At 46.5% G+C, this 13270-nt stretch overlaps 1 protein-coding gene across 9 annotated transcripts in view; it reads left to right on the top strand.

The window, feature by feature from the left end:
• The window catches only part of rerea (arginine-glutamic acid dipeptide (RE) repeats a), a 151762-nt gene that overhangs the window by 134002 nt on the left and 4490 nt on the right, over positions 1–13270 (top strand). For 7 of the 9 annotated variants that reach the window (XM_017036011.2, XM_017036010.2, XM_025059499.1 and 4 more), the window contains 10 exons: positions 6320–6482; positions 6588–6680; positions 7234–7433; positions 7886–8047; positions 8152–8265; positions 8381–9783; positions 10855–11077; positions 11164–11872; positions 12635–12808; positions 12906–13086. In XM_017036011.2, coding sequence (XP_016891500.1) covers positions 6320–6482; positions 6588–6680; positions 7234–7433; positions 7886–8047; positions 8152–8265; positions 8381–9783; positions 10855–11077; positions 11164–11872; positions 12635–12808; positions 12906–13086 — 3422 coding nt within the window. The remainder of the gene's footprint in view (positions 1–6319; positions 6483–6587; positions 6681–7233; positions 7434–7885; positions 8048–8151; positions 8266–8380; positions 9784–10854; positions 11078–11163; positions 11873–12634; positions 12809–12905; positions 13087–13270) is intronic. The other 2 variants (XM_008318819.3, XM_008318818.3) reach the window with 1 other exon arrangement.

Here is a 13270-nt window from a genome sequence, read left to right as displayed (position 1 = left end):
TAGTTTGTACTTTACTGTAATAGCGGCGCAGTTTAATTGGCTTGTTTTGTCTGACAGAATGCCCTGCATTGCATTTCAAACAGATGGAAATTGTTGCACACTGGTTCACCATTTATTCACTTCATAGCGAGCTAACGGCACTAAACGCCCACCATCATGTAAAATCTTGGTGTAATTTGAGATATTTTTAAAGACTTTTTTTTTTTTTTTTTTGCCAAATCCTCTTTTAAGTCCGTCTCTGCTGCAGGAGTGCAGTCCACTTATCAACACAACCCAGTGGACTGACAAATCATGATGTTTGGGAAATAATATTGCTTGTTTAGGCATTTAAAAATGATGTCGGCTGATGGAGGCTCAACCAGTTTGTATCGATGTTCTTTTAGCAGACCACAGGCAATTTAGCGCAGGCGGAATGTAGGCAAAATCTTTTTTAAGCCTAATGGATGAAGCCCGGAGAACCTGAGCTCCCAGTGTAATTGAGTTCTTTGGTGGGCTGTGAGTTGTGTTTTTTTTTTTTTTTTTTGTGGTGATGGTGGTGGGGAAACCAGCTTATCAGCAGAACACGCTGGATCGACCCTCCAGCAAAGGAGCAGTGTTGCCATCCAATCTGCTTTCAGTGGCAAAAGCGCTTACAGCAGGAAAACACAAGTGCTGATTCTCCAGCGTGTGCATCCCTGACCTGTAAAGGCAGCGCTTATTCAGTCATTCTGGGCAGAAAAGCTCAGCACAGCAGGGAACCACTGTCGATGTAACCACTTCTAACATCCACTCTGCCACAGCCCAGGTGCTTTTATTATTTAGTTTCCTTCATAGACGTGAACTACTACTTAAACTACTTTAATCCATTTGAAACACATGGCAAATAATTGTGAGCTGTACTTTATATTCTGTGAAATCAATATATGTGCATTTTATATTTTTAGCTTAACGTTTTAGTTGATGTTTGGACATCGGACTTATTAATCACAGTCCAACAGGTCATGGTGATACTGCACAGACCTGGGTACTATTTCACTGAGTTCTTGCTGCTTGTTGGGGCTGTACACCTCCAGAATCACTGCCACAAAACTTGCATTGTCCCTTTACTGCGATACATTACAAACACTTTTAAAAAAAGGTTTTATTTATAAATTCATAATTTGATAAGTTAATCTTTGAGCTTCACTTACAAAACTTTACCTTTATTACTTGTTTTTTTTTTACAGTGTTCAGTAATCGTAGTGGTGCATGTCTGCCACCTACTGGGTCAAATTTCAAAGTGTCTGTGAAAATACGGGTAAGGGGCGACGTTCCTGCAGAAGAACATTTGACCTTTTACTTGTGTTGGTCCATTGAAAATGGAGGGAATTACTTTGGTATGTTTCCACGGATTATTTTTGCAGAATTTCCTTTGCGCTAAACCATTAAATATTGTAGCTACTAAAGTGAAACTAGTGCCAGAGGAGTTCTAATGCTCTTTACACTCTGCCACACATGAAACAGCCCTTCAGACATCACAGGTATTCTCCCACTCCGCTCTAGCCCCATAAACATTTACAGCACCACCTCCTACAGTTACAGCCCCGACAAGGATGATAGAAAAGTCAAGCACCACTCACTGAAACCACACACTATACAACCTGTCACGGACCATGAAGAGGACCCGGTCCAGGGGTCGGGCACAGGCAGAATGAAACGGCAGTTTGATTTTAGTTCAGAGAAACACATTCTCCTTCATTGGCTGAGACGAGTCAGGAAGCCATGTCCGACTTTGGGCTGTGCAGGAGAGGCACAGGTTCACGCTGCACTAATGGATGTTTACACAATTTGACAATCGGTCACCAGGGCCTAGATCTCACACACACCCACACACACCCACACACAGTGATAGCTGAAGTAACGTGTATGTTTTTCAGCTGAAATGTCTGTTTGTCAGGAGACATTTCTTCGAGTGGAGGCTGTGGTTGAATTAAATGTTGATTGTCCATTGTTATCCTCTGCTAGCTCTTTTTTTTCCCTCTCGTTTCTCCTCCACACTCAGCCCTCCCTTTCTCTGTCCCTCTTTTCCCCCCTCCTTAGCTTTTCCCCGTTCTCTCTTCCTCCTCCTCCTCTTCCTCCTCCTCCTCTTCCTTTTGCCAGCAACGGCCTTAACCGTTTGGCTTCATGTCAAAGCAGGGGCCTTTTGTGGCTCTGTCACAAATCTGCCAGGAAAAACAGAAACCATCTGTTCTGGCCTGGGCCTGAGAGGGGATGTGAGTGTAAATACATGAGTTTAGCCTTTGCCTTCAGCCCTGCCCGTGCACACAGGACCACCGAGCACAGCACAGGATCCCACTCTCCCACCAGATATTACACCCCGGGCCGTTGATCTGTCATTTGTTTTTAATATAACCTCAGTTCTGGAGCCAGGAAGATAAAATAGTTTATAAGACGGAAGCTAAATAAAAATATAACTACCATCCCATCCAGATGAATGTCTGTGCAGTAATTACAGCTATAAAGGAAACGCTTTAAGTAATTCCAAACTCTCAAACCATTTCACACATACACACTTGTTTATAGACATGCAATTTCAGGAGTCATAAATGCAGCGAAAGCCTATGAGTGTCGTGATAGGAGAGTAAGCTCTTTCCTTGCCAGATAATCCGCCGTCCAGAAAGCTCCTGCAGATGGAAGCAGTCTAAAAGGCCTTATAATAGTGAGCTTATGTTGTCACTATCTCATGTTCCACTGAGCGGCACCACACCAAGCTCTGCAGTGATTTACTGGACTGGGAAAATGATGGTGTGCAGGTCTGGGACAATGTACATTTCTGTCTCCAGTATTTCCTTGATTTTTTTTTTTTATTGTAGGTTAACCTGTTTTCAGATACAGATTTGTAGAATGTGACCAACTGTGCCCTCTGTCACAGAAGAGTGTCTTATGGGCTTATGATGACATTGATGAAGAAAAGTCAACAGTCATTGTGAAAGACTGGCTAGACACTTTGACGCTTTGGAAAGACCATGTTTGTCATCCAGCCACTCCAGTCTTTCAGTCCTTCTAAGTGTTTCTCAACCGCAGGAATTTCCATGTCCATCTTCATCCACACTTCACAGATTCTTCACTTCTTTCCATTTTTACACTCTCGGCTGTTCCATCGTTTTCATTGGCAGTCAGGAGTGTTTGTGTGATTTTTGGCCATGAGCTCTAAGGACTAAATCAATTAGAGTTTGTCAACACAGATTCATCTAGAGCTCAGATTTATCCTATCATTTCTTTACACCTGAGTGAGTCCTTTCTTTTTTGCTTCTCTTCACCACCTTTATCCTTGGTTCAATATAAACATGTCTTTTTTTTAGCCTGTGAAAGCTAACGTTCAAGGGAGCACGCTCTAATCACTGTGGCATTTGAACTGTAAAATCAGAGATCCAGGGCAGTTGTGTCAGGGCACGATTCAGGTCTGCATGTGGACGATACAGTGTGGTCTAATGTTACAGACCAGCCTCTGCATGGAACCTGTTCACCGTGTTACAGTGTTACTGTCACTGCTGTGTAACAAACCTTAGAGCCTTTATTCTGGCCGAAAATAAAACTCCAAGCTAAAAAAAAAAGGAGCTACACTAAAGTTGTACAGATGCCACTTCACTCTAACACATTTGCATCCAGCTGTACCATCTCATCTGTGCACCTGTTAATTACCATTCAAACACTCTGTCATAATGTTTTCATTGGCCCCAGTCTGACACAATGGTACTTGACACAGCGTAAGTGATGGAGAGACACGTTGACCTTTCACTTTGTCTGCCGGGCTGTTGTTGAGGCCATGCAGTCGTCAGCCTGCAGCGAGGCGGCTGCTGAGAGCAGTCATTAGGCACCGAGCGAAGCCTGCGCCCGACACCACTCCACACTTTTGATCTGCACATTTCAATTAGATTTCACCTCAGGACGCCTGCCTTCCCTCAGTTAGCACCTGCATCCTGCCTCCCCAACCGGCCAAGCAGACAGCAGAGGGAGGTATTCTTAGAACGGAACAGGAAGTTCTGCTGAAGCCTGAAATGATGAACAAACACATGGTGATATTGTCTTAACGGTCATTAGCTGCTCCGTCCTCGCTGTGAGAGCAAATGTTTACAGGAGGTCATTGAAATATGACACAAATCATACTTACAAGTAACACGTCAATGTTTGCACACAGTTAAGACTTGTCATTATATATATATGTTATAGATAACAAATAGTGAATATTAATACATATATATATATATATATCTAACACATCATCTGGGTTGTTTTCTTTTTTTATAAAAATATTTACTCCTCCTTTGTTAACATCTGGCAAAACTTCAGACATGCTGTAAGTCATGGAGCAGATTTACTACTGTACCACTGGCTGTCCCATAACACAGTCTGGAACGTCCATTTACCCCAAAATTTGAGCGGGCTTCATTGAGCAGGGACACGCTTGTTAAATGTTCCTCCAGCAGCGTTCCCTGATATGACACAGTCCAACAGGCTCTGCTACTATTTATACTGTACAGCATGAAGTTCCTCTTTAAACCACTTGAAGGAAACTGTTATTACACAGGCCTCGACCCACTGAGCCCAAGTATTTACTGCCAAATAGTACAGCGGTTAATAAAAACATAACTCGCTCTTTCACGTATATTATAACCTCAAACTTTACTTGAACTAAAGACACAAAATACAGGACAGTTCCTGGTAGGTTTGCCGTGAATGGATTTTATTTATCATGAGTTAAGAATTTAAATGGTTGCCTTTACATTCCATCCGTGACGCACTGTTACACTTGGTTTACCACCCGCAACACATTTTATGACCCGACGTGAAATTACACCAGTGAATTCTCCTCACGTTTTGTTTACTTTGGTACAGTTTGACGGAGGATTACGGAAAAGCTGTAAATGTGTCGTAGGGAGCAGCACTTGAACTAATCTGTGTCAAGTTTCTCTGTTGTGGTGCAGCAGGAAAAGGATCAATAGACATTAATGCCTGGGAGCTTTGTTGAACAGCAATTTAACCGACCTCAGGCAGTAGATGTGCGCCCTCTGGGCTTTAAAGATTACAGGTGACTTAGTGTTTGTCACACAGTCACATCTTCACAAATTTGTTACAGAGTTAGCAAGAAAGACGCCGTAACAAACGGGAGTCGGCGGCAGTTGGAGTGCAAAAGGGCAAAGGGGCGAAAGAATGTCGATGATTGTCTCCGACTCCTGTCAGCAGCACCATTATGACTGAGCGCAGAGAGCAGCGGTCATTATGCACAGTCTGCCTGAGCAGAGCGCTTTCTGATTCCCTGATTGCATGTGTTAATGTTTCAGTTTGGTATTGATTTCCTGGCTCCCTTTTGTACACACCGGATTTATCCGCCCGCCTCGGCGACGAGCACCGCTCTCCGAATGTTTGATTAAAGTTCAATTGACTCTTCCAGTGAAGGGGCGAGGAACCATTTCACTCCCTATTTGTAGCACCAAAGCTCTGCCTGACACTTCCTTTTGTTCCCATTCAAGCTCCTGCCACCCAGGCAGCCACCAATGCACTGATCCTAATACCCCTGCTTTCAGCCAGCCTCCTGGTCTAATCCTGGGGCAGACAGGGCCGCAGCACAAACATGGCCAGCAGACGACAAATCCTGGCATGGACTAAAACCCTGCTCCGTGCTGTTGCACTCTGGGAGTCTATTTTCAGTGGTCAGGCCTTATTGTAGATATTTGTCAGCAGCCAATTCAGTTTTTTTTTACATGTTGTTAATCTTGTAACTAAGTGTGCTATTGAAATTTCTTCACCAGCATGTCCTGATATCAAACGGCTCTATGCAATTTTTTTTTGTAACAAACCATTATAGCCTGGATAACTTTAGCAGCCAAGTAATGTTAACAATGATAGTCTGCCTGTTACAGTTAAATACTAAGGGCATTAAAGTGTCTCAACATTCTGGGCGAGGCACTGTTAATCAGTCAACCATGTCTGAGGTTCTCACCTTATAAGGCTACAATGCTGAACTAGTCGGCTGCTGAAGTCGGCTTCATTTTGGTAATGGTGTTCTTCATTTTTAAAGAACTGTTCTGGCCGTTCTGTAACCTCTGGCAACAACCACGTAAGCAGAGAACTGCTTCTCATTGGATACTTTTTTAATGGGCTATTCCCTCTAAGCCCTGTAGATGGCTCTGTGGCATAATCCCAGTAGATCAGCATCAGTATTGTTTTTCTATCTGGCATCATGGCCACCACTACCAAAGTGAAGCTGGTGGTGGTGACCATGTCTTCGTGGAGCTGCTGTCACGTGTGTTGTTGACTGAACAGTTGCATTAACGAACATTTGTTCTGCGTGTTCTTCCAGGGAGAACTCATCACCTTCTACTACTATTGGAAGAAGACTCCAGAAGCAGCCAGTTGTCGAGCCCACCGTAGACACCGTCGCCAACCTGTCTTCCGCCGCATTAAGACACGAACTGCTTCGACCCCCGTCAACACTCCCTCGCGGCCACCCTCCAGCGAATTTTGTACGTAGAGCGAACGCGACCCGCTGAGTGGCAGCTGAGGTGACATCACCTGACGTGATCTGCCCTCGGCAGCGATGTTTACCAAGTTCTCTGTCTCTTTTCCAGTGGACCTCAGCTCAGCCAGCGAAGATGACTTTGACAGCGAAGACAGCGAACAGGAGCTGAAGGGCTACGCCTGCCGCCACTGCTTCACCACCAGTAAGACGCGCTGCTGCTTTTACAGATGCTCACAGTGGTTGTCACAGACTCCTTCAGTTATTCCTGCCCTGATTGGGTTCAGTGTCAACACTGCACAATACAGTACTGTACTGTGACAGACTGGCATGAGAATATGTCAGGACTCATTTGATCAAATTGGACTTGAGCCCAGAGCTCAGTCACTCTCTCCACATCATTATCCCTCTCTCCTTGCTCACACAGCTGGCTCCCTCTGCCACACTACCATCTGATCACACTTAAGTTACTGCAATAACTCTGTCTTTGTAGTGTAAACCCTTTTAGTACATTACAAAATGGAAACAGAGTGTGTCGTTAGGAAGACACTGTGTATGTTTTTATCGTGGCTATTAAGTGGTAGATTAATGAGAAAAAACCAGTTGAAAGTAAAAAGTTGGTCAAGGCTGTGTCCATATTAGGTGAGAACCACTGTGTGTGTGTGTGTGTGTGAGAAGGATGACTCGTCTGCTGTTTGCACTCATCACCACGTGTGAGAGAGTGTTTTATCTCACAACTCTAAATGGCTTTTCCCCAGCCTCCAAGGACTGGCACCACGGGGGCAGAGAGAACATCTTGCTGTGCACAGACTGTCGCATTCACTTCAAGAAGTACGGAGACCTGCCCCCCATCGAGAAGCCTGTGGACCCGCCGCCATTTATGTTCAAACCTGTCAAAGAGGAAGAGGATGGACTCAGCGGGAAGCATAGCATGAGGACCCGACGGAACCGCGGCTCGGTGAGGACTCTATCCCTCCTTCCTGTCTTTCTCCATTTTCGCCTCCAGACACTTTGCTGGCGTACTACAGAGTCATTGTACAACGCCAAGTTTTTTTAGGCAAGATTCGTAGTATTGTCACGATGTTCTCTAGTCTCTGTCCTGCCTTTGGTGTTGGGACAGTTCATAGGTCTTGTTTTGTTATAATCATGTCCAAATTCTGGCTCGTGGACATGGTTTTATTTTTCGGAGGTATCTCAATGTCTCGTCTTTTTAAAACAAACCCATAGTTTACTCACACCATTAACTCTGTTTTCTAATAGTTTTATAGAAATCCGTCTAAAATAGCAGGAGTCACATTGAATCATTCACTCTTTATTGTTCTTAAAATATGACTTAAAATGTACTGAATTTACGGCACCTGTGGACATTTCCGACCTTAAAACATTTCTTTATGTTTTGTCTGTGTATAGATGTCAACATTACGAAGTGGTCGTAAGAAGCAAACAGCCAGTCCGGATGGAAGAGCCTCGCCTACCAACGAGGATTTGCGCTCCAGTGGACGAACTTCACCCAGTGCAGCGAGTACTGACAGCACAGACAGCAAGACGGACTCCATGAAGAAGCCAAACAAGGTAGAAACGGCCGATGTTCTGTCAGTGAAAAGTAGACGTTGTCATAAAACCATCCTCCCTGACAAAGTGACGGCACTAATGGTTTTGCTGCTTTGCTTTTGCAGAAGATTAAAGAAGAGGCTCCTTCACCCATGAAAAGTGCCAAACGGCAGCGAGAAAAGGGAGCGTCTGACACGGAAGATTCCGAGAGGGCCAGTGCCAAAAAGTCCAAAACACAAGTGAGTCTATTTCTGACTGACTGTTTGTTTGTCCACTGGAATTTGATTGAACTAAAACATTTTGAAGGTTCTGGGTCATGAAGCTCACAACATTCTCTTCTCTTTTAATTCCCAGGAGCTTAGTCGACCCGACTCGCCCTCAGAGTGTGACGGTGAAGGTGAGGGAGAAGGCGAGAGCTCCGATGGGCGTAGCATTAACGAGGAGCTCAGTAGCGATCCTAAGGACATTGACCAGGACAACAGGAGCTCCTCCCCCAGTATCCCCAGCCCCAGAGACAATGAGAGCGACTCAGACTCCTCTGCCCAGCAGCAGCAGCTGCTGCAGAGCCAACACCCTCCTGTCATCCAGTGTCAACCTGGCACCTCAGCAGCCTCCTCGGGACCTCCTCCACCACCTACGACCTCAGCACCTTCACTGCCCCCGCAGGTTTCCCCCACAGTGGCCTCCACCTCTCTACCTCCCCAGCCTCTGCCCCAGGCGACTCCGATGTCCCTCATCCAGTCAGGAGCGTCCCTTCACCCTCAAAGGCTTCCATCTCCTCATTCACCTTTGAGCCAGGCTCCGCCCCCTGGACTCCCACTCCCTCCTACGTCAATACCCAGTTCGCATCATGGGCCGATGCCTCCCATGCCTCACCCCTTGCAGCCTGGCCCATCACACATGCCCCATCCTCACTCCATGCCCCCTCAGGGCTTTCCTGTGGGTCAGTCTCAGGTCCCACCATTGCCAGTCCCTGGCCAATCACAGCCCAGGTCACACACACCTCCGTCCCAGCCCCAGCCGTCAGCTCAGAGCGGAGGTCAACCTCCCAGGGAACAGCCTCTACCCCCTGCTCCGCTCTCCATGCCTCATATCAAGCCTCCACCGACCACACCCATCCAACAGTTATCCAACCCACAGTCCCACAAACACCCGCCCCACGTATCGGCACCTCCATTTCCTCAGATGCCTTCAAACCTGCCTCCGCCTCCTGCCCTCAAGCCCCTCAGCTCTTTATCCACCCACCACCCTCCGTCGGCGCACCCGCCACCTCTTCAGCTCATGCCACAGGGGCAGCAGCTTCAGCCTCCGCCATCCCAGCCCCCAGTTCTCACCCAGTCACAGACCCTCCCACCCTCAGCCAGCCACCAGCCTCCTCCTGCTCCTCCTCTGCCTCCCTCCGCAGCAGCAGCAGCAGCAGCAGCAGCAGCCTCCCATCCCGGTGGACCATCGCAGCCGCCGTTCTCATCCCATTCTTTCAGTGCAGTTCTACCTCCAACCGGCCCCCCCTCATCGTCCTCAAACTCTATGCCTGGACTACCACCTCCACCTTCCTCTGCTTCGTCATCCTCCATCTCCATGCCACTCCCTGCCTCAGTCTCGTGTGCCGGCCCGGGCCCAGCACTTCCGCCAGTACACATCAAAGAAGAGCCATTGGATGAGGCGGAAGAGCCGGAGAGTCCCCCGCCCCCGCAGAGAAGCCCATCACCGGAGCCTACGGTGGTCAACACGCCCAGCCATGCCAGCCAGTCAGCACGGTACGTCTGCCCAGCTCTGTTCTGTTAGTTGTCTTCAGAGCCGCTCACCGATGAGCTTCAAACACACAACCACAATAAAAGACTCCTTGTCTTCAGCCTTTACAGCTTTGATGTAGAAAGTAAATCAAATGTCCTCATAAACACACATCCAAGGTCACAATTACCTTTGAGCCCCAAGTGGCTGATGGGAAAGAATTTTCAAAGATGGAGAGCAGTGAGACAATTACAGTGCACCGTGGTGTCTGAATATCATCAGAGTGTCTTTAGATGCTCTGAGCTGAGTGGTTCTCAGTCGGCCAATGAATAGAAATGAGGATTTGAATACGTTCCCACACTGGAAGCAAAGGTCAAAGACAAGAGAGTTTGTTCTTTGTGAATAATAGACCTTTGGAAACAGGGAGGCGCAGATGCTAACATCGTGAGCTACTGATTAGTAATTTAAGTGAATGCAGTCTCTTAGTGAAAACCTGTTTTAAAGTAGAAAATATAATTAAATAAAATAGAAAAACTTCATTTCAAATCATCGACACTTCAGCTGTTAACAGTTTGATGAAAGTGCGGTTGTCCTGAGTGCAGCTCCACAGGGCTGCGCTGCTCAGTGCTGCTCTAAGATTACACCCTGACTTGTCCTCAGACATGAAACCTGTTGTTGCAGTGGATTTAGAGTTGTTATTCACTGCCGTGTCTTTGTTCGTAGAAGGATTTTAAATTAGCTCTGGTTGTTTGGTTTGTGAGTTCTTTCCGGCTTCAAACAAGTGTTTTTGTTACTTTGAAGCTCATTCTCTGTAGCTCCCACTTAATGTTTAGTCAGAGTAAAGCTGTAGGGGAGTGCTTTTTCCTTTATAAAACTCTCAGTGGTGCAAAATTCACTGCTCTGCCCCTTCCACTCACCCACTCTATCAGCCAGTGTTTTGGTTTAATCTTCAGTATAATCTCGTTTCATTCTTTTTTGATAAAACACTAGATATATTGAGGATATATTATGTTTTCTTGTTATTAGTGTATAATGGATGTTTTCTGCACTGTGAGAAGACTTTACATTAGTTAATAATTGTATATTTTCTCCTGCAGGTTCTACAAGCACCTGGACAGAGGGTACAACTCCTGTGCTAGGACAGACTTCTACTTCACTCCTCTGGCGTCGTCCAAACTGGCCAAAAAGCGAGAGGAAGCTCTGGAGAAAGCCAAGAGGGAAGCAGAACAGAAAGCCAGGGAAGAAAAGGAAAGAGAGAGGGAGAGGGAAAAAGAGAGAGAACGAGAGCGGGAGAGAGAAAAGGAAGTGGAGCGAGCTGCGGTGAGAGATCTCGTCTTGGTTACATGTCCGTACGGCAGCCTTGTTTTCTTCAGTCTAAATGTTTTCTCTTATTTCTCTCACCACAGAAAGCCTCCAGTTCTTCCCACGACGGCAGAATGGGTGAACCTCAGATGGCAGGCCCCGCCCATATGCGCCCGCCCTTCGACGGCCCCCCCACTACAATTGCAGCTGTGCCTCCTTACATCGGCCCCGACACCCCTGCCCTGCGCACCCTCAGCGAGTACGCTCGGCCACACGTCATGTCCCCCACCAATCGAAACCACCCCTTCTTTATGTCCCTCAACCCTGCTGACCCGCTGCTGGCCTATCACATGCCCGGTTTGTATAACGCCGACCCTGGCATGCGGGAACGCGAGCTGCGGGAGCGTGAGATGCGGGAGAGAGAGATTCGTGAGCGTGAGCTGAGGGAAAGAATGAAGCCAGGTTTTGAGGTTAAGCCTCCTGAAATGGACACACTCCACCCTTCCACAAACCCCATGGAGCACTTTGCCCGGCACGGGGCCATCACGTTGCCCCCCATGGCCGGCCCCCACCCATTTGCGTCCTTCCACCCGTTAGACCGTGAGCGGCTGGCCCTCGCGGGGCCACAGCTGCGGCCTGACATGAGCTACCCGGAGAGACTGGCCGCGGAGAGACTTCACGCCGAGAGGATGGCCACGGTGGCCAACGACCCCATCGCCCGTCTGCAGATGTTCAACGTTACGCCACACCATCACCAGCACTCGCACATCCACTCCCATCTACACCTGCACCAGCAAGACCCTCTGCACCAAGGTAAACGAAAGCCCTGTTTGATACAATGAAATGATGTGTCTCTGCTGATGACTTTGTTGTTAATAATAATAATAATAATAATAATAATAATAATAATAATAATAATAAAAATAATAATAATAATTTTGGAAAAATCCTATTTTTGGTTGAACACTGATGAAATAATTGCAAATAGTATAAATGAACCTTTATATTTGTCCTTGTGTTAACTTGAACAGCTAAATATTAATTTTATTATTGGAGTCAATGTTTCATTTGACTGTTTTTTACTGAGAATTATGTTGTGTTACAATGTATTGTTCATGTTACACTGAGAAACTTTGTTGTTAGAGTTTATAACTGTTTTTTCATCTACCGATAAAACGACAGAAAACTGCTTTCACGTCACTCAGACTAATAATTAATAATAATTAGTAATAGTTAATGAACTGCTAGATTACCTTTTAGATAAACAAAACTCAGGGCCAGAAAATTGTTTATTTATATAATATTTATTTTTGAATATTTTATTATTAATGTATAATAAATGTGGAGCCATTTTGCAAGAATATTATTGTTTGACAGAATTAAAATATTACCAGATCAAACCAGTGTTATTAGCGACCCCTAGCCTTAGACACGTGTCATTAATCATGCTGTGTGTTATCAGTTGACTGTTGGCTGTAGGTCATCAGTAACATGTCATTATAACCTGTGTAACTGTAGCATGCACTGCCTGTTGTGATGAGTGCACCTTGACCCTAAGACTCTGACACCCAGAAGGTGGTGGTGAATGTCTTGTGTGTCCGTCAGGTTCCGGGGCCCACCCCCTGGCCGTAGACCCTCTGGCAGCTGGACCTCACCTGGCTCGCTTCCCGTACCCGCACGGCGCCATCCCCAACCCGCTCCTCGGCCAACCGCCACACGAACACGAGATGCTGCGTCACCCGGTCTTCGGTGAGTTGACCTAGATTTTTGTTAACAACATGAACTAAGTCTAAAAACCATCATGGCCAGATTCAACAATCAGAGTTTTCCTCTGCGCCTCCTCCAGGTGCTCCTTACCCACGCGAACTACAAGGAGGTTTGCCGCCGCCCATGTCTGCAGCCCACCAGCTGCAGGCCATGCACGCACAGTCAGCTGAGCTGCAGAGGTTGGCCATGGAGCAGCAGTGGCTCCACGGTCACCATCACATGCACGGAGGACCCCTGCCTGGTCAGGAGGACTACTACAGGTCAGTCAGTGGAAACAGTGGTAGAATTAATAACCTGGGGTTTTTGACCGAAGTCCACAGCATTAGTTCATGTACTGATATAAAATGATTTCACCAAAATACAAGAAGCCACATACTTAAATGGCACCTCCTGTGGTAGCCTGTGTGAGTTGCAAAGACTCAAGCTGTCTTTTTTTTTTTTTTT

This window comes from Cynoglossus semilaevis, chromosome 10 (assembly GCF_000523025.1).
Source record: "Cynoglossus semilaevis isolate Cse_v1.0 chromosome 10, Cse_v1.0, whole genome shotgun sequence".
NCBI classification, from domain to species: domain Eukaryota; kingdom Metazoa; phylum Chordata; class Actinopteri; order Pleuronectiformes; family Cynoglossidae; genus Cynoglossus; species Cynoglossus semilaevis.
The sequence above is the reverse complement of the archived record's forward strand: the minus strand, read 5'-3'. Positions and strand labels throughout refer to the sequence as shown.